At 40.9% G+C, this 21,851-nt stretch overlaps 1 protein-coding gene across 2 annotated transcripts; it reads right to left on the reverse strand.

The window, feature by feature from the left end:
* Window positions 1-1,457: 1,457 nt before the first annotated feature.
* Window positions 1,458-21,118, reverse strand: LOC146684584 (PDZ domain-containing protein 4-like). 2 transcript variants are annotated; one of them, XM_085443193.1, is made up of 8 exons: window positions 18,326-21,118; window positions 9,118-9,171; window positions 8,322-8,632; window positions 8,082-8,169; window positions 7,890-7,988; window positions 7,737-7,799; window positions 7,324-7,425; window positions 1,458-4,782 (listed from the first exon to the last, which is right to left on the reverse strand). In XM_085443193.1, exons 1-8 carry the CDS (start codon window positions 18,383-18,385, stop codon window positions 2,752-2,754), a joined length of 2,808 nt encoding a protein of 935 aa, XP_085299319.1. In that variant the 5' UTR covers window positions 18,386-21,118; the 3' UTR covers window positions 1,458-2,751. The 2 variants fall into 2 exon arrangements, with proteins under 2 accessions (XP_085299319.1, XP_085299320.1); XM_085443194.1 differs by lacking the exon at window positions 9,118-9,171.
* Between the last annotated feature and the right edge of the window lie 733 nt (window positions 21,119-21,851).

The following is a 21,851-nucleotide window of genomic DNA, read 5'->3' on the forward strand; positions in this document are numbered from 1 at the left end:
CTGGAGTATCTGGAGAGAGCCTGTGCAGATCTGGGTAGACCATGCAAGTGCCCCGTTTTCAGAAAGGACCCAGGTGGCTGGATTTGAACCTAGAATCTTCTTGCTGTGTGGCAGAGCTGACTACTGCACCACAGTCAGTATATAACACTGACTATTTCTAACTTTCCTTTTGTGAAAACCAATTTGAGTCGAAGACCTTCAGAATGAGCGATGGCTCTGATGGTTTTTCCACTCATACTGTGTTACAGCAGCAGGATAAAGAATAAAAATAGTACATATGCAGTACTGCCACCACTGCATAGTGAGTGCATTATAGTATGAGAAATTTAATATTCAAATTGAAACTTTTCTTTGAAGTGGATCTTCATTGTTATTGCCATTACTAATTGGATCTCCCCTCACCCTCAACCAATTGCAGCAGATGGCAGCCCGTCCCCTCCCCTGGTCCTGTCTGATGTTTCTTACTCTTCAAAGTGAGTTTATTCATCCCACTATCACCAGGTGCTTGCTCATGGGAGGTTATGTGACGGGGTTTTTCTAATTCAGCAACAACAGTTTCCTCAAGCCACTTTATGTAAATGCCATAGAATCATCATGTAATATCATTAACCAAAGCACAAACTTGTTTGGTTGAACTGAATGTTATTGAATGTCTTCATATCATATTTGCTCCATATAAGTCTTGTTTCTTCCATAAGAAACAAAGCAAAAATCAAACCTTTAATGGCACCAAATAATTTTGAAATCTCACTCCTCTTCGTGCGTCCCTTTATTGGCTTCCAGTGAAATTTTGAATGCATTTTCAAATGTTATAAATTAACCTCCTAGGACCTGGCATCCACATATGTGGACATCACATTTTGCATTAATAAGACCAAAATACTCAATTTTGCTCTACAAGGGCCTGATATCCACTTACGAGGACATTATACTGTTACTGTTCTATCGAAATTTTAAACAAATATCCTCATATGTGGCTGAGTTTTCTTACAAACAAAAATTGTGTAGAAAACAAAAAAATCTATCGATCATCCGAATCAGCCCAAATATCAAAGGGAAATTAAAAATGCATGCCGTGGAAGACTTCGGGTCTTAGGAGGCTAAATATAAAACTCTACTTGGCCACACTCCTGTGTGTAGCAGAGCAACTGAGACCTTATTATAGCTTATTCCTTCTCTCCGATCATCTGGTCCGGGTCTATTAACCATGCTTTTCAGGCTTTGTCACCTGAACTTTGGAGCAGGCTTCCTCACTTCATCATTAGTTCATTTAAACAACTGCTAAATACAAATTTTTATAGGTTAGCGTGTCATTATTCATTTACCCTTTATTTTTGCCTATAGTTCAAACATGTGAACTACATACTGCCATATATGTGTGGAAGGGTCCATACTTGAGATGAGTAATATAAGAAAAGGGTCCAGTTTTGAACTACTGAATTAAAACAAATGATTAGTAAGATGATCACAGCATTTATTTAGAAAAGCTTTCACTGTAAAATGACAGACACTGGATTTCACAATATTGAACAGACGAGTACACCATGTTTTCTTTTTTCTATGCTAGGATTTTGAGCAAAGTCATAGAAAGACACATCCACAATTACATTATGTTAAAGGCCTTCAATTTTAAAGAACATGAAAAAAAGAACATTTCTGTCTTAATATCAAACATGCATATAAGCCAGATGAAAAATTAGCTTTAGTTTACATAAGTTAGGAAATTAGTCGTCCCATCCTTGGCTATGATTGCAATTCAAGTAGACCAAATTAACAGGAATTTTTTTCAACTTTATTTTGCATTGCAATAGCCTTGATCACAGTCAGCATTAAGATAAACTATACTGCATACTAACCAAAATGCATTGGTCTAGTTTTGCATGAAACGCTATCAAATGATTAATGTGCTTGTATGATACAGTGTTTCTTTTTGGAAAAACGGTAATTAGGCTGCTTTGTGCATCACCGTTTATTTTTTTCCTCTAGATTTTTTTTTTTTTTTTTGTATCATTGAAAAATGTGCTATATACAGTCAAGTCTGCCCGAAAGGAAGGCACCGCTCAGCTCCTCATGACCAAGAAGCATCTGTGATCAGCTGAAGATGTTGGCTTTCTTATGACAAAAACAAAGAGGCATTTGTACATGAACACTTCAAGAATGTAGGAAATTGTAACGACATAAACTGGCACAAAATGTTCTTTTGAAGGTGTGCTTAATGAGAAGTCCTCTGTGGACACTAAATGTTCAGTTTTATGGCACAGAAGTGACTTTAACTCATCTTATTTCACAGCTGCATGGCTCTTGGCTTCACTTTTGATTTTTCTGCATTCTTTCGATCATAAAATAGTTTCTAGTTGTTAAACAGCAGGTGGTTCAATCCCTGACAGCAGACATCGTTTTGTTTACTTAATTCTGTGTCTTTTAGGTCTATAGGTCTGCTACAGTGTATTTAAAATGCATTGCATTTGTGGTCTTCGAGTTCATTTCTTCAATGAATGATCATTTCGACAACATTTTTACTGCGTGTTTTTCTAGACACAGAACGTGACAGTTTTCCTTTTGGATTTTGAACTCAGGTGTAAGGTTTTGTAATCATTACAGTCATTTACCATCATGAATTTGTGTTGCTGCATCTCTGCAGATTAACATTTGTGCCATGGTTTACTGAAGCTGCTCATCCTGAAAGTAAAACACTTTGGCACTTTCTTATATTCCTAACTCTCTGCCCTCACTCTCTGATCATTTCTTTCCTCAGACTGTGGTGACAGACAGCAGGGGGTTATAGACTTTCTTCCCATCCGCAGACCTGGTTCCATGAGCCAGTAGCTCCTGTATAGTGATCCAATTGTCCAGGATTTTGCGACTCCGCTTCTTCATGCTCCTGCGGTGACACAACTCCAGGATTGAAGTTGGTTCTTGCTGTTGTTCGGTTCCCTGCTGTCCTCCTCCGCTGCTTCCCTGCTCCCTCTCACGCTCTCTCAGACAGTCGAGGCGGCTCTGCATCATGAACTCTCTGCGCCGCCGCTGCTCTCGGGCCTTCAGCAGCTGCTGCTTGCGTTCTTCTTTGCTCCAATAACGTCCCATTTTCATTTCGCTTACAGCGTCGTCGTCTGTTGTCATGCCGCTGCGCTCTTCTCTGATCTTCATGGCGCGTGCCTTCAGGAGGCGATCCCTCACAGGCCGCTTGGCCACGTAGCGCGTGCCATCGCTGCGAATCTTCACCTTCCACTCCATTCGAGGGGAGGCAGGCAGCAGTGGAGGAGACAGGGGTAAGGATGCAGCACCTGGGGCCTGGGTAACATCTTTGCATGTGCTACCCAAGCTCATTGGGCTTGCATCGCCTCCATTATCTATGATGCCCTCTTTGGGAGCATTTCTTAGTCCACCCAGCTGCTCAGAGGTGGAGGGGGACCTCAGCTGCATGCAGCTCAGGTAGCGTTGAGGCGGCTGTGTTTCAGTCTGACGGCGAGACAAATAAGGGCTGTTTTCTGCACTGCGTCCACCACCCCTGTCAGCCATTCCGTTAGCTTTGGGATTACGTCTCACTCCTCCATCTGAGCCCCTCCTGGTTCCCCCATCTCTGGACAGGGACCTAACCTTTGCACCAGGGCTGGAAGTCTTTGCTTCAGCCCCTCGCCTGTGAGCGTGGGGAGAATAGGGTTGGTTTAAGTTTTCTTGTATTCCGTCCCCTCTGGTTCCTCTCTCTCTCTGCCGAGTGGACGCTGGAGTCTGCATACCTGCTGAGTGAAGACACTCTCCTCCCTCCAGACTCTGTGTGGAATGTGAAGGGTACTGTTCATTGGCAAGAGGGGTACTCCTGCAACTTTCCCCTCCAGTGTTGTAGGCACTCGTGCTATCTTTGTCTGAGCGCTCCCTCTCGGGAAGCTCGTTGATATCTGAAAGAGCATGGTGACAGGATTCCTCGCTGACCAAAGTACCATTAATGTCCAAGCGTCCAGCTCCTGCTCCAGCCCCTACACTTGCCCCATTCTTTTCCTCTAGAGGCCAAGCCTTCAGGCATCGCTCCCTCAGCTGCTGCATTTTCTGTGCCCTCAGGATGTTGCGACACTTGAATTCCAAGTGGCGCAGTTCCTCTTCTAGGAGAGCCATCTCATGCTGTGTCAGACTTTCATTCCTGTTCACATCCAGTGAGACACCCCCTTCCTCTTGTGCTGGCCCCTGACCTCCCAGTAACGTTAGAGCATTACTGTTCTTTTCATAGTAACACTTGATTTCCAGCAGCTCTTTGTACCTCTCACACTCCTCCTCAGTCAGCCCAGGCATCATCATCCTCACAGGATCTGCCTTGTAGGGCCTTTCCAAACGTTCCCCCTGTTCCAAGCCGCCTCCATTAACAGATTCCAGACCTAAAAGGGAGTCCGTGCTAAACTGGAGGTCCTGGGAATGCAGCAAGGGTGGAGTTTCCCCTCGGCTGGAGAAAAATTTGCGCATGCTGCCTGGTGTGTTGGTTGCATTCGTATTGGAGGCACTAGTGTGGTCGTCTCCCAGAAGGTCATGCTCTGAAGACTCCTCATAGCGTGTGCTTTCATCTGTACGACCCACCCCACTGTCTAGCTCCTGGCTATTGCTCAGCACTGTCTGAAGCAAACTGGGGGAATCCCTGTTCAGTGAATGACTGTGGCTGGGTAGAACACCTGCAAAACCTCCAGGTCCTGCACCCAGAACAGAAGGGCTGTTCTTCACACTATGACAGCTGGCCAGGTGGACAGCATTGTCTAATGGCTCCAGCTCCAGCTCATCTGGATCCAGCTGGTTGTCATTCTAACAGGTAAAAGGTGTATCCAGCACCAGTTGATGATGGCAGTTGTTCGTTGTTGAAGAGACAAAAAACACAGGAAAATTATTCATTTGGAAGTTGGTCAAATCAAAGAATGGGTATCGTAAAAGTCAATGGTAAGTTTTTACATACAATATGAAATTCAGCAGGTATACGGTCATAATATGTTCATATTTCTTGATGGCAGTTAAAATCTGGGCAATGTCGTTCTGAATCACCTGGTGACTCGGTGACATGAGATCTGACTAAAGAGTATTCCACTAATCAAGTCAGGAAAAAAATGCAGCCTTGTGGAAATCATTAATGGACAAAAATGATATAATGACTGTATAATGGTTTTTACTTGAGCATCAACACAGACCTGTCAAAAATCCCTCCCAGGTTACAAGTAGACAGCTTTACATTTTTGAGACAGAACTGTGGAAATGTTTAGATCAATCACTAATAAATCAAATGTATCATTATTTAACTTCAGAGGGTTTTGAGACAAGCCAGCATTTAACGTTTAATATTAACTATGTCAACTGTATAGTTGAGGTGGGTGATGGTATGGTTATGAACGATCTGACTAAGACAAAGCATGTGTAAAGGAAAGGAATGTCACAATTAAAATGGCATCGATGTAATACAGTAAAAAACAAAGAAAGAAACCCGACTCATGTCTACAAAAGAAAAATAATTTCCGTTTCGGCTGAGACATGTTTTCAGTATTTAAATAACCCAAAAGTCTGATAATAACAGTCTGATCAATGATTTAAGTTTAAATACTGGCCTAAATAAAGCTTACATAACGTCCTGACCAGTTTAGTTTCAGTCCCTTGATCTTAGAAAGAATAACCTTTTGAGAATAGCAAGGGTGTCGATTTGTGTGTATTTTACACAGACAGTGTAAGGTGAGTTTAAAGCAGCTTAACAACATCAAAGGTAGTAGACTGTGAAGGAGGCAGTTGCTTATTTATACGGGTAACAGACACAGGAAAACAAGATCCGTGACTCCAGTTCAGACTTACTCTCCTTTTAATCTGGCCTCCAACCAAAGGTGTACTTCAGCGGCTAAACTTTACTGCCTTTATGAACTTGCTGTTGAATTATTAGCCTTAAAATAGTGTTTTAGAGTTGAAAATACATGAAAAAAAAAAGAACCTTGAAAATTTGTGGAATTTTTGTGGAAATTTGGACCAATTTTTATCTTAGCAGTACTGATAAAAGCAGCTTTAATTTCGACTACAGTGGATGTCTGAACTGAGTCCTTTTGTGTCACTAGATGGAGCCAGTGGTCTGTAAGATTTTTACACTCAAAAATACATTTGATTTCCATTTACCAATATGTCTCTACAGAAAACAACAAACAAAAAATCTGAGAGGACTAGGTGCCAAAAAGAAAATAAAAGTGATTTGATGATATGTAAGTATCAGCATTAGTGGATGAGAGTGATCCAGTCTTTAGAAATTAATGAGAATTTAAATTCATAAAGAGGTGTTGTCTTTTCTAATCTGTTTAATTTGCAGACTTGATTGGCACCCCCTCAAAAGCTAATTAGTCATATTTCAAATACTTGGTCTCAAATTAGTAAACAATTCACTCCTCCTCCTCTTTGCCTAATTGGTTTGATTTGAATGTGAACTGCATGCAGACCGTGAGGCGAGCTATTGATTAGGTTCGTTTTCATTCTCATTCTTTGGCAAACCCCTTCAGTTCTCCTTCTTTCTCCCACAGGGCAACAGATCTCTTTAATCTCTGCTTGTGCATTTCCCTCTGATGATTCTCCCTCTCTCACTTGAATCCTAATGTGGGACAATGCCTTAGCAATATAAATCTTGTCAGCCTTTCACAGCCAGTGCTTGTGCTCTAAGACAAGGACGCATTTAAACAGAGGACAGGCTGTTTGTGTGTGTGTTTGGCTTAAACCATTTTAATGAGTGCCTTTTAAATCTGCACTAAAACTCAGACCGCATACAAATTTTTTGCTTTCTCACATATTTTGCCTGCCTCCATATGAAGCGCGTTCTTGTGAAGCTTTGCAATGAAAAATCCATTTGAGCGGGTCGACACGTGTTGTGGTTTTACAAGTAATTTGGCAGAGGTATGTTATTCAGGGCCGTCTGATGTGTGTTACAGTGCCCCCATATCTGCTGGAAGAGTGACCTTGAGTGAAACAAAGTGGTGCCACATTAGCACTGCGAGTACAAGCACTATTTGTCTTTGTCTCTCCCTTCATGTTATCTGTGTTCTCATCGTGTTTTTGCACCCCTTTGCTTTTCTGCCTCCTGAAACACTAAAGCACAACGCCAAGTTATTCCTTTTGTTTTCTATCTCTTCTTTTATTTGTTCTTGTGTCTAAATTACCTTTCATTTTTGTAACTAAATGTTAATGTAATGTCTGTAGTATCACCTATATCCAAGCAAACAAATTTGCTGCTGCTCAAAAAGGGAGATAAAGGGAGAACAGTGCATTTTTCCGCTGGGTATTTTGACTGAATTTTGTAGCATTTTCCCCTAAAAACTGCATCTCCAATTTCCTCACCTCTATCTCGGGTCGTGCGAGAAGCAGGGATACATTAGTGCTGTCCTCTCTGGTGAGAATAGCTACCGCCTCCTCTCTGTTCTGGATGTCCACTCCATTTATCTGACAGTGAAAGGAGAGAATAATGTCAGATAATGTAAGAGCCTTAATACCAATGTTAGATTGAATTAAAGTGCACAGTTCAGGAAAATGGGTTTCTTTATTAAGCTACTGAAAAAACCTCTCTGTAGTTTAATAGCATAGGAAATAATATTCAAGAAGAATTCATCTTAAATGTGGCGCTATTAGCAAATTCTTTTGAAATGAGGCACACAGGATGTGGTCCAGGGGGTTATCTAAGACTTCAGATTTAGGCATTAATATTACATAAAGTAATGGCATAGAAAAGGAACCTTAGCTTAGAAAACCTCTACCTGTAGTATTCGATCCCCTTTGCGGATACGACCATCCATTGCAGCTATACTGTTGGGGTTCACCTAAAACGATAACGGCTGGAATTATGAACAAATGGGAACTACTTTTTTGAACTACTGATAAAGTTTTAACATTCATGATACTGTCTTCACCTCGCCTACATAGATCCCAAGGTCCTCCTCCTCATCAGTTCTGTAACACACTGTCAGACCCAGTTTATCCTGCTGTCGAGACTTGTACAACTCCACCTCCTGATGTAGTTAGAAGAAAGTTAACGAATGTCAGACAGGAAGTGGGGATCAGCTTTCTGTACTAGAGTTTTGAGGTAGCTAATAGGCTCTCACCTCATATTCCAGCTCATCCTGCCTGTCCACTTCATGCTGGTTGATGTCGAAGTAGTCTGTGGGGTCATAGTATACAGGCTCTATAAAGCTGAGGATGAGAAAATTCATGAAATATTTGAGTAATTGGGACAGCTACCGACTTCAAATGTGTGAACAGAATGGCATGGGATAGCACAGCAGGTGAGTTCTGGTCTGATGGTTGGACATGCTGCAGAATCCAATTAAACTGCTCCCACTCACAGTTCATTGAGTAGATATGGTTCCAGGAGTGGAGGCAGAGGAGGGGATGGTGGCGGGTCGGGTGGGGGTGGAGCTCCACAGGGATGCTGGCTGCTCTTGCCCAGAGTCAACATATGCTGGAAGCTGATGTCTGTTTGGGTGCAGCTGTCCACACAGTCGGCCATGCCCATGGTCACTGGCACTTGGCCTCCAGGAGCTCCTGCTAAGCCCGCCCGTCCGCGGGCCCCCCTCCTCAGTATGCTGGATAGCACAGGGTCCCGTATGTCCAGGGTGGGATCCCCCGACAGACGTGTCAACTCCTTCCCATTCACCTGAAAAAAAACAACAACAACAAACATCACAATTCAATAGTGGAAGAGCAAAATGAGAGGAGGAAGAGGAATAAAATAAAATAATTCCAGGAAGAAGAAATAAGCTGTAGATTTTCCACAGCTGCAAAAAATAAACAGCAAGCAGAAATGACCAGAGACGGAATTTTAGTAAAAACCAAACCATAAAGATGCTGATATGAATGACAAGAAGTGGAGGAGAGGAAGATAGCAACTCATATCAGCAGTTAGATTAAATGGGCAAGGTTAGTTCACAGACGGAAATGAAGGAGGGGAAACTACAGCTACAGATACCTAAAATAAAGCAAAACTGACACTAAGTTAGTGAACAGAAAACTCAAAACATACACTTGAGTGTCACAAAGCTAGTAGACTTCATACAGGGACATAGAAGCGTAAAAACAAGTTATATAAAAGGCTTCGACACATCACACCAAGCAACAGAGCAAAAAGCCGAATACTGAGACCTTCAATCGACCATCAGCGTCAAAAGAGCACAGCATGTTGCTTATGTGACCCTTCTGTGGAGAGAAAGAAAGCCATCAGGAAAATGGTGAAGTTAGAAAGTAATTACAACTGTGAATAGATGGAAAATGGAAAGGGGTCACTGAGAACTTTTTTTTTCTTATAATGGAGCGGACCAAAGGTAATGGCAGAGAAAAATCGCATATTAAGCTTCAACATTGACAAATATCAAATGGAGTTTCCTCAGTACGTTAGTCATTCTGGTCTGCAAAACACTTTTATCTTTCGCCTGTGCAAAATAAAGGTGATTCCTCTCTGCATAAATCTTTCAATCTGGAAAACATAGTTTCATTTTCCTTCTTTTTACAGAAGAGTGGGAAATGAAACTGAAAACCTTCGTAACATAATTTTTTGCCAGCAAATTACACTTTCAGAATTTTGATCGGGAAAACATTTATATCTATGTTTCATAGGTATTTCAGATATTTTATTAAGCATACTTTTATGTTCTTAAACAGACCCAAATATACGCCACAGTATACTGCTCCTGCTTGTGTATGTTTTGATTCACTTGTGCTGTTTTAATATCCTTTGGCTTTTGAAACTTCTCCTTTCTGTCCATATACTGTTCGAACATCAAAGCGGAGAGAGGGCATTAAAAATGTAAGATTATTGAAAATACAACTGGAGAAAAAATGAAACAGTACAAGGATTTTGCCTTCAAGGTGACTTAAAGCAAAACAATCCTTATCATACCAAGCAGTGCTTTGCACAAACCTAAGGGAGAAAGATTCATTCAGTATTCAGGCTAAACTGGCTTGACTACCACCACAGAATGAAATGTTATGTATTTTATACATTCAGCTTTCCCACAACATGTGATTTCAGTACTCTTTTATTATAACAATAGCCCTAATTTCTTCAATATTTTAGTTGACGAACAACTAATTATAGGTAACATTATACTCAGTGGTTTATTTCTAATTTGCAATTATAGTACTGTGCAAAATTCTTGAGTCACTCCTCATTTCTTTGTTTGGTAGGAAAATTGAAATAGCTGCAGGATTTATTGGAAGATGCTTGTATTAAAATACAGTATATGAGGAAAAACATAATTTGCACAATTCTAATGAGACTGAAAGCCACCATTTAGTCTGACCACTTTTATTCTTCAACACAGACTTAACTCTCTTAAGCAATATTTCATGTATATCTGAGTAAATGTAAGTAGTCTTCAGCAATAGTTCTCCATGCTTCTTCAAAGAGATTCGTTGGATGGAATGCCGTAGTCGTACTCCTTCAGTAATTTTGAGATCCAAGGATAGTGTCCCATTGTGTTTTTCTATCTAAGTGTGCTTTTATTGGTTGGCATTGTGCTTGGGATCATTATCATGATGAAATGATCAATTTAACAAAAATAAACTACAAGAAACTCTGGATCTTTACAAGATAAATATAAATAAAGGTGGCATGGCTCTAGACGTTTGCATGGTATTGCATGCTAGCATGGAAGCTAACAATAGCTTTAAGCTAACTAGCTATTGAAAATTATGTATAAAATATATATTGTATATAAAAGATGGATATAGCTTCAGACTATACTACCGTGAAGTGCATTTCTGCAAGTACTTTAGCTTTACTGTATACTTCTAATATCTAGTAATCTTTTGAAAATGATTAAAAAAACAACAAGGGAGTGTGTCATGTTACCAATTAGCAGAATGCTAGCAATTTATAATGAAAAACCATTTTCCCTGTGAGAAAAACTAAAAGACATAAGTGTATTTCAGTTCTGGCATATTATTACTAGTGCATTTGTGAAAACTAAAAACTACAGGCCCTTTGGTCCAGAAGCAGGACTGAATAATTGTTTTAGGTGTTTAGCTTCATTTTCAGTTTGTGGTCATGATTGCTATTTTTAAGTCTGAATACAGTGATTTTGGTTTTATATATTATGGCCTCAATTAGAGTCAAATGGGAGACTAAAGCTGGGTTTCTGATGAACCTATACTAATTAAGCTAAACAGCAAGCCTCCGCTGGCACTAATAGATTGCTGGTTTATCAGTCAGATCACCCCCTTGCTCATTATGTCGCATTTCAAGACACTCCAAGATGACAAACACAGGATGCTGTAACAGTGGATTTGTTCATCTTTTTTATGCAGTCCGTTAAGGATAAGGATCAGAATATTATCATTGCTTCAACAACTGGGGCCTCATAGAGCCAATGCGTCACACATTTGTAAATTTCAATCTAAAATACCATTAATTTAAAGACATTTACATCACATGTAGATGAATTTAATTTTCTTGGTGTCATTCCGTATGAGAGACAGCAAAATGAAGATGTGTGCATACCAATGTTACTGAGCCAGACAGCCTTGGTATAATTTCATTCTTGTTGTACACAGTCACTGACCTTGGCTGTCTGCGACTCGCCACATCTTTACCACTCTGCTTCATGTGCCCACTCCCTCTTTCAAATCTTGTCCCCTTCCAGTAATTGCATGTCAAATCAATGTTCCCCTGTGCAGCCAAGCACAAAAACTTTCTTGCCGCACTGGGCTCCTGTTCCCCACACTTTTTTTCTTCCCCACATTGGTTCTCCCACATACTCCTACAGCAACTGCATCTCCATCCCTTGGGGTCTACCTTTCGTGTTTTTCCATAGCATCAAATTCCTTTCTGTTCTCTGCATCTAAAGCCATGTCCTCTCCTGCTTCTTCTCTCTCCAGTTTTCTCCAGGCTCTGCATTTATTTTGCCATGCTGCCTCAGCAGTTCTGTCTGCTCTGTCCCTTCCCTCGAGATAGCAATTCGCACTCCTCTATTTCCATCTATTTCTGCTGGTACACCTTCCTCTCACTAATGTTCCTCCATAAATCTTGCTGCCTTTCTTAATGAGGCTCTTCACTACAAATAAGACACTTCCTCCCTGCATGACCGACTAGTGATGAAGGAATTAACAATCTACAATTTGTGTGTTTTGTATTATGTTTGTTGCAACACTCAACTCATTATCTATTTTTCACTGTAGGACATTTCTATTGTTCCTGTGCTGTATGCCCTTCACGATCAGAGAGAGGCTATTAGAAGTCAGCTCCATGGTCATGAGTGACAGGTATGAATACTGATAGAAGGGGTAAAAGGGGGCTTTCTCATTTATTATCAATGAGAGGTGCTGAGATTGCTTTTAAGATGACTTCATGCGGGGTAAACGTTGTTGTGTGTTAGGCAGCTTTTCAGATCCGACTTGATGGACAATCCATTACACTCTTTCCAAATGCTGTACTCTATTTTCTCTGGGTTACTGGGTCATTATGTACATTTGCGGTTTAGAAGCTAAACTATGCATTCACAAAAAAATAAAATGTAAAAAACAAAAGCTGCTGTTGCTCACCCATCCCCAGGCTCCTTGTGTAGTTTATTTACATTTAAAATTATATTAAAATTCAGAAAAAACAGTCTCCGAGATTCACAGCAGGGGGCTGGCGGTGGTGGTATCTACGGTGGCTGTGAAGTGGAGGGTGGGGATGTTGTGGATAGAGATGAAAGAGAGGCTGAGTTCAAAGTGTAGACGGAGAAAGCAAAGCATACGAGACATAAGGAGCGGAAAGGAGGTGAAGAGAGGTGTAATGATGATGGAGAGATGTAGAAAACAAGCTTTCAAGAATTGGCCGGGTAAATGTAAACAGAGAGAGAGCCTGACACTGCGATCGAGAATTGCATGTAAACACACACACACAATGGAGCTTACGGGGAATTACTAAGTGGTTGATGCATAATTAGTTTTTATCCGAGAGCCCTTTAAAGAGCAAATTAATCCCATGTGCGGTACAACAGGCTGAGATGAAAAAGAAGGGGGAAGGCAATGACTCACTACACAATAATGCACATTATCTCACACATAGTCTTCATTGTAGGTTAAAAAACCCCTACACAAATAAGATCAATCTTAATCTAAAGTGCAGCCTTTAAGCTTTTCTTCTCAGCATCAACAAATGTTTTTCCAAGCTTGTGTTCATTTGCATTTCCATAGTGTTTATGCAGGAGCATGCATGAACGATACCTGCACCAACCACCCCCGACTTATTGAATTCTGACTTGTTTGGTAATTGATTTTTCTCATCCTCCCATGCTTTGAAAGCTGCACCAGTCACCTCAGAAAATCAATTAATCTGGAGACAGAGCTGACCTACTCCAGATATAACCCCGATTGTTTGATATCACCGAGCTAATTTAAGTAGACAAGCCTGGAGTGGTTGTCTTATTATAAAGTGATAACACTGAGAAGATATCGATTTGACAAAGTATTCACACATTGATCATCGCAAGGATAAGCAGAAGAGAATGGATGGATTCACAAATTGCTTTAAATGCTTAGGTAGATACATAGATTGGGCATAGACAAACACACCTTTGGCATTACAGACAGCTGACACTTGAGAAGGTAACAAACAGTCTGTCAGGCAGTCTATTTAACTCCTTTAAATTACCTGTTTGTCTTTTCCTTTTTGCTCCAGTTGATGCTTCAATTATTTCTAACACACTGTTAGGGTTACATAGAAACACAGTCATACTGATGCCAAGAAGGTTATGTGATCATTCGGTTTATCTGTTAGTTTGCACAATTACTCATGAAAATCTTATCACAGCTGGGACCCAACTTAGAAGTGATTAACTTTTGGAAATGATCCATATCCGAATCTGGATCTGGATTGCCACTGTGAGATAGGCCAAATTGGACATTTTCCACACACCAGTTTCATGATTACTAATACAGAAAATGTGTAACTGATATTTAAAAGCTGAAATGCCATCTAATAAATAAATAACATGGAAATGATTCCAGTCATTCATCTATTATTCTGATATTATTCTAAATAACTGAGTGACTGTATGGGTATTGTTAAAGACTGTCTCCTGCAATTGTATTTTGTGTTTAATTGACCAGAAAACACCAGAATTTGACTGATATCATTATTTTCTTTTCTTTCGACATTGCAGTAACATCATTATCACGGTCACTGAACTGATACTGATATTGTCAATCATCGCAGTCCTCATTTCTTGTCATTTTTTCACAAATACATATCAAATTAAAATAAGAAAAATCGAGACACATCATTTTGATTATCTTAAGAAAAAATGACAGGCTTAGAGGGATCCAGTTATTCTTGTTGATCCAGGGACTAAACCCATTCGTGGGAAGGAGGGAACTGACAGTCTTGGCAGAAAAATGCACTCTCCATCTGCTCATTTTGATGTATTTGTCAATATCTTTAGCTCCTCCTGTGAACAGGATGTTGGTGTATAAACATATAACGAATGGCTATATGAGACAACTGAGTTTAAATTGTTTAGGTAGGATTTATAGAAGCAGCACTTCACCTTATATTTGACTACTTTATAATGTGCTGTAAACAATTTCTCGCCAGTTTTAAGATGTTAGATAGAATAAAATAGTATTTTAACCAATTCAATTAAAGTATTTATAGGAAAAGGTGTAAATAAAGAAAAATTATATAATCGGTGAATGATATCATAACTCCAATATGATAGCACTGCAGTACAGCATGCTGTTGAAATACTTCTGTAGTAAATCATGTTACAGTATACTGTCAGATGTGTCTTTATTCTGTCCACATGTGCCAGCATGCGGCTGCCTTTGTCATTCACACACACCGGGGTGCACCGGCTGGGTGTGATTGCCTCTGTGCACTTATCCAGCTTTATCAGCTGGTCATTGGTATGTATCGATTCTGATGTGTTTGCTTCTTGCCAGTGTCAGCATGTTTCTTCTTGTCACCGTGAATGAAAGCACATCAGGTCCGTTTAATGACGCGGGTTGCCATGGAAACAGCCTCCTGCTTTACAGTGACGGGAGAGGAAAAGAAGGGAGCGGCTGAAGGGCTCAGAGGGGAGGAATAGGTTTGCTGAGTGTGTGGATCAGGTACTCTGTAAAATGTATGTAAAATAAAATGCTGCTTAAAAATGGTTGGTAATATTCATATCTGCCTGCAGCTCTGCGATTCATCAAGTGAACCGAAATATTTCTTCTTACTTGTGGCTGTAGGATGCAGTATTGATTAGAAACATGCCAATGGGTGTGTACCAACCACCAGTATGCAGCGTATGTGTAGCAGAGGCCCAATGTATAATGCATGAGTTTTATTCCTTTGGCAAGAGAAGCAAGTGTTTTGATATAGTCAGATTTAACAGGCTGGTTTTAGAGCGCGATGTAGCTGTAAGCTGTTTAACGCTGTATTTATTGTCTAATGACAGACTCAGTTACTCTGTAGACTGCATCTAATTTGAAGGTATAATTATACATGTTAGTTAAGGAAAACAGCTCAAAGCCGCTTCCCTCTAAAGGGAAAATGAATAGCGTGGAAAGCCAGGAAATGTGGGGTGCAAGTGTAATTATGTTTCTCTTTTATGATGTTTTTTTTAATGATTAAGTGCCGTGTACCTCAATTTTTTGCTTGGCGTGATCTTTGGATTATTCAGCCATCTGCACAGCAAGATTTGCTTTTTCAGTTATCGTTACCGTAAAATAACCTTGATTGAATTTTGTGTAGAGAAGCAGGTTTCTGATCACCTTCCTGTTGCTTTTTTTTGCTTCTTAAGTGTTTTACTTTTTTTTTTTTTTTTTTAGCAGTTTAGCACAAACCAGCTCGTGCTTCTTTTATGAGACTTCTAGTGTTCATAATATTCTGATTGCACTTGTAGCGATCAGCCTCTCTAAGCCAAGGGCTTTGGCTCCGCTTTGATACCCCATCTGCGTTCGCTCTCTTGTCTCATACTTGTTTTTCATGTTTAATAGACCACACTGTATGTAGTCTTGCTGTCTCACCACCTCAATACTTTTGGGTGCAGAGAAAGCATCTTTCTCTGCAACATGACAAGTCTTCTGCCTGCTCCAAATCATACACCCTATTTTCACGGCTGTCACTCTTCACTCCACTCCTCACCACACCCGTCTGGAAGGCACGTGCAGGTGTCTGATCAAGCTGAATGGACTCTGGGATGACAAACCTTGACAGATGCCTATGTCTGACACAACCCTCGAGTACAGTTGACTTCACAATCACCCGATTAATGAAATTATGTGTTTTCTACTTGCCACAATGCTGACCTGCATGCAGTCAGTGTCGTTATTGCTGACTCTTGTTAGGTAAGGTCACTGATTGTGGAATGATCCACCCATGCTCTGAATTTATGATCACATACCAAACTGTGCACGCTACCTCATCACCCCTCACCCTCCACCCTGGGGATTTGTGAAGTCACTCAAACCTCTATATTCGCCCCTGCTCCCTGAAGTGTTCAAATCAATTACTTTTGACATCTAAGGACAAGCAGCGGGGAGAAAAGACAGTCAGGCTTTCCCAGACGCTTTCATTCACATGCTTGGACTCCCTCTTTGACACATAACTGTGCTTCTGTTTGGGCTCTCTTCCTGTTTTCCTCTCTCTTGGCATTGCCTTTGGCACCAGATGCAACTCAGTTAACTGGCTTACACCCCGACTTCAGCAGGCAATAGAGTTTCAGCTGAGGCTTCTGGTGCCACAGATACTACAAGTGTTGCACTCCATAGCTATGTGTGCCGAGCATTTTTCATGCTTAGTAAGCATGGGACCTCTTTTCGGTCACCGCATGCATCACGGCGTTGCGGAGCAGCAGCTTCCTTTAGGCACTGCACAGCCAGATGAGCTTACTCACATTCAGTCTGTGGTCCCAGTTGGCAGGTGGTGCTGAAGCTGTAACCGTGGCAACCCCTCTCTCTCACAACACTTTAGCCCAGTTTAACAACCCATCCATCCTCATGCCTCTGTGGCTCTGCACCACAAGGCTACTTTGTCTGTGCCAGCCTATCTCTCCATCTCATGCAGTGGTACCCTGTTCTCTCAGATCATATCATCGTAATCACTGTGAAGTACCATTATCATAATTATCAGTATTATTGTCACTAGATGACTATTCCAATACATCAATTAGCAGGCTTGTTCAAGAGGTACTAGGCTAATTTATACATGTATAAAAATCCATAAAACGGAGGAGAGAAGAAAAAGCAGGTTATGACTTTGAGTTTGCATCAGTCGGGCTGATTCACGTAATTAACTTTATTTATTGATGTTTATTTGCAACTAGTTTTATTCATTTCTTTATTTGTCAAGGACAAATAGCCTTTTATAGCACATACCATGACTTACAGTGTAACTTCACAACTGTTATCTTGTAATTTTCCTGCATTCAGCTTATCATTTCCAGCACTGAAAAAACTTACAAGTAGGTAAATGGGAAAAGGAGGGTAACAGTTGAAGGTTTTAAACAAATTCTATTTAGAAGTAATGAGTATAATCAGACAATTTTTAAAGAACGTGGGAAAACATATGAGGAAGATACAAATTATACTGCAGGAGGAAAAAAAACTATTTATTAAATACGAGCTGATTTTCATCTGCAGTACCTGGACAGGTAAACACACTTTTTTGGAAAGTTATTAAATAAAAATGCATAGATACAAATCTGTGTAGCTGTATTTTATAACAATTAATTTGAATATACTTACATAGCCTAAAAAGCCCGAATAGGCTCCTGATCTTTCCCCACTCAGAAACACAGAGACATTGTAAGATCTTAATATATTAGGTACACACACACCCTATATTCATTAATCACATTATGACCCGATCAATATAACCAATATAAATCAGGTTGGTGAAGGAAGAAATGGTGATGTGGTGCTAACGTTGTGTTTTGATTTACTAATTAGAGATATTTATTATCCTTTACATTTGCTTCAGTTTAAATAACTGTGGCCAACATGTCATTAACATCTTTCTATGCACATAATTTAGAGCTAATGTCATGAGCTGACTCTATGGATTTTATTTTTGTTGTTTTAATCAGCGTGGCTCATTTATGCAAAATTTATTTGGGATTCAAAACAGTTTTTTGTGTTGTTTTTTTTGGGTGTGTAAATGGTTTAGTTAAATTGTTGGCAAGAAATGTTGAGCGTCTGCTGATTTCTGAGAAAGGTGGTTGTGACCTGTGCAGCAGCTTCACTGTAAGGAAAATAACAAGTTGGGAGAGAATAACAAAGAATACTTTGGGGACACACGCAAACACTTCCGCTTGAAGACTCACGAAGAAAGAAATTCAAGAAAGTCAAAGGACAAAGAGAGGAGAGGAGACAGACAGCTCACCTGGAACATGACCCTGTATTGTTCCTCAGGTTTTTGGACCACACACATGTTGCACCCCATCGTGGCTGTGCGGGTCCCACAACTGCCCCAGATGACCAACGCTCACACCAGGATTCTTTGTGCGGTCTTTGTCTATGGCAGTGGGAGAGCCCCACCCTCATTCGCAGGGTTGTCCTCAGAGTAACACACAACACATCCCTGGCTGGGAAGAACACAGTTTAATTGGCTGTGTCACTGTTCGCTTCTCTTCCGTGCTGTTTGCAGCTCAAGTGTTGTAATCCAGAGTAAATTTAAACGTGGAGATAGTTTCAGAGCAGCGAGCCCACGTGTTAGTTTCTGTTTCCATGGCAAGCAGAAATGTGTCTTGTTTAAGTTTGTGTGCTTGTTGTAGATCAGGAAGGATTTTTGGCTGGATCTGTGGAAAAGATGTGCTTCAAGAGTCCTGCTGGTTTGTGTGTCATTCAGTAGATCAGGCATAAAATGTTGTGCTTATCCAGTAACTTTTCAAAAACGATCACACGGAAAGCTTGCTGTAAATTGCTACAGTGGCTTTTTAGTTTGAAAAACTGCACTAAAAGATAAAGTTTTCCCAGAAGAACTCTCGCTGAACTCTCCCACGCTGTTCCTGAGTCTTTTTCACTCAAAGAACTAAACTTCCAAAAAGCACATCTTCAAAAATGCTCTTTGAGCCCGTTAGATGCAAACAATGCAGCTATCAAAGAATTTGCCTCAGTTTTGTTTTTTCCTTCTGCTATCATCGCTGCCACTTGGAGCTTCCCATCTACTACACTCTTTCTCTCTTTCCAGGACTGCTGAGTGTGGCTGCTGAGATAATTTAGCCTCCTCAGTGTCTTTTTAGAACCCTCTTTACCTATTCTGATCCTCCACTTAACGATCAATGCGTGTTTAAAGTAATTTCATAATTTAAATCTATTGAAATGCACAGAGTAGGGAGGTGGGGCAGGTTGGGTGGTGCCCGTTATGCCAGTAGCCTGGATCTCTAAGCCCTTGCTGTGCAGCTAAGATAAGCTGCATGCCACAGACAACAACCTAAAGACAAGCACACCTACAGACACATCAAGACAGGAAACAAGACACGATTCTTTCAACTACAAGCTTTACTGCACGGAGGGAGTGCCAATTTTCCTGTAACTATCAGCAAAACTGTCATTTTTCAGAAAGCTTCTCCAAACAATACAAACAAATAAAACATACAGAAACTGTAAAGTTTGCAGATTGTTACAGCAAATTGCAGCATTTATCTGATCTGTTGTCAGAAGTCATGACCAGTTATTAACCACTCATATTCAGCTAAACCATACTCAGGACTATACCTAACTGCTCATGGGTTGGACCCACTGATTGATTATAATTACTGACACCTCCTATCCAGTCTGTGTTGGGAAATCAATACAAAACTGATTCATTGATCAGCTGGATTTTGTGCTGGGTGGGTTGTTGTTGAGCTCAAGGTTCTTTATGACAAGTACCACCAATGTTCATCCTACATATCCAATTAATTCATTTAGAAAGGCACCTTATTTCTTAGGAATTTGCAGACATGCTCTGCACTGTTACTAATTCTGATGCTTTACTTTGAACTCTTCAAATAAAGCTGTTGTAAACTGTCTCACTGAATTTAAATATGAATTGAAATTCCCGTTTGCTTTAGGATTAGCCTCAGTCTGCCTCCTTCAAAGAAAACTAGAATTAGAATATGCCATATTCCTGTCTCCTCCTTTGCCCTTTAAGTGTCATCATATTACTCAGAGCATTATCATTAATCCTCCAGCAAGAGGTCATAGTTTGAAAGTCTTGTCTCAAAGTACCATCGCGCTGTCTGCTGCCAGTGACAAGGTGTTACAGCTGCTAATCTTTATTCAAGGTCTGCTACACCTGTATTCTTTCCAGAGGCTGTGTAATCCCAAACTCCACACACACACACACCAAGTGGCATCCTCACTCACACAAGCACAGAGGAAAGCTAAATACACTCAATGAACCGCATGATAACTTGGGAGAAACAACCTGATAGTCGAACTCTCGAGATCAGACGGCCAATCAACCTATAGTGAAGTGCTAGACAGGCTCAGCAGGCAAGCCAGTTCCAACTGTCACCCAGTCTTTCCACCTCCTGCTCAGCATCATCATCTACCTCTACCTGAGTGTCAGTCCTACATGATTGTTGCAGTTGAGTGTTTAGGATGTTTCCCAGCCTGCCATGCTTTCAGAATAAAATATGGCATGGCACGCTGTGACAAACGCAGCCTTTCTGTTAGAGTGGTGGGTGTAAAAATATATGTCCTGTGCTTGTGTCAAAGTTAGTCCATCTTCAGTGTGCTGCAGGAAATTCAAGAACATCAGTCAGTAAGTCCATTTTAATCCTTCTTTTGTCCACTGGTCTTTCCCTTTGAAACATCCACTGGAGGATATTTATTTGTAAGAAAAGAAATAAAAACCATGGCGAGTATTCCGGGTGGTTAGAGTGTTGTGCAGAGTGCAGCGCTAGTCTCAGGTCAGTGATACATCACCGTCAGCAGCCTCACAAGATGAGAGAAATCATTAAAGGCTGATTGGAGGATACTTCTTGGCGTCTCCCCCTGGGCAAGACGATAAATGCACCCCCCCACTGCAGTGGAGGGGGAGAAACAAAAGGCGGTTGTTCCCCAGCGGTGAAGGAGCTTACTGATCTGCACGTCGCACTACTACTAAAACTGCATCTTCTGGTTTTACACTGTATAATCTCTTTCTTCCTCTGTCTCTCCCCCACCCTCTTTCTCTCCATATCCAGGGCTGGGCCACTGCTCTCTTTTCCAGTCCCCCATAATTTTTACCCACACCTCATTTGCTACCCTCTCCCTCCTCCTTACACTCTCCTCTCCCCTGCCTCTCTTGGTCTGCTTGTCTGCAGGCAAGAGAGCAAGCACGAGAAAGTCTATGCGCTCTGTTTCGGCAGGACAGGACAAGATAACGAGCAACGCCACATAAAAGTGAATGAAATATCAAGATTTTCATGCACTGTACTACCAAGATGTGCAAGAAAAGTGTGGAATCGGTTCATTTAAGCAATTCAGTGTCAACCCTTGTTGAGATGTATCAGAAAGAAAAAGGATGATTGCACTTTTTCATTCCAATAAAAATGCCCAGAGCAGGTAGAGAGCTGATGACTGGCTGTGCATTTAGATGAGGTTCTGTGCTGCCACAAAGAAGGAGGGAAGCGAAACAGGGGGGTGGAAAAGAAGAAAAACAAGTGAATAACAGGTGTGACAGGATAAATCGAAAGATATGGAAGAAAGCCAAGATAGAAAATGCAAATGACTGTGTGGGAGATCACTGGTGAAGTGGAGAAGGGGTGGAAACAAGGGGTTTCTGCAGTAATCAAAATGACCTGCTGAGGGGAGGGTGAGGCGGAGGCATATGGAGATGTTTCATTTTAACTATCTGCACAGCCTGGGAGATATTTGTGGGTACAATTCCTTCTCCCTAGTTTTCCCTGTGGAGTTCTGTGCTCACACTCAGAACACCA

This window comes from Copadichromis virginalis, linkage group LG20 (assembly GCF_057382275.1).
Source record: "Copadichromis virginalis isolate Kocher_CV1m ecotype Utaka linkage group LG20, C_Virginalis_male_GT1.1, whole genome shotgun sequence".
NCBI lineage: Eukaryota > Metazoa > Chordata > Actinopteri > Cichliformes > Cichlidae > Copadichromis > Copadichromis virginalis.

What these genes read in the sequence shown, in the direction of transcription:
- LOC146684584 (XM_085443193.1), bottom strand. Translation starts at nt 18,385, where the DNA reads ATGGGGTGCAACATGTGTGTGGTCCAAAAACCTGAGGAACAATACAGG. An exon ending in AATACAGGGTCATGTTCCAG is followed by an intron (nt 9,172 to 18,325) that starts GTGAGCTGTCTG and finishes TTCTCTCCACAG; the next exon opens with AAGGGTCACATAAGCAACAT. An exon ending in ACGCTGATGGTCGATTGAAG is followed by an intron (nt 8,633 to 9,117) that starts GTCTCAGTATTC and finishes GTTTTTTTTCAG; the next exon opens with GTGAATGGGAAGGAGTTGAC.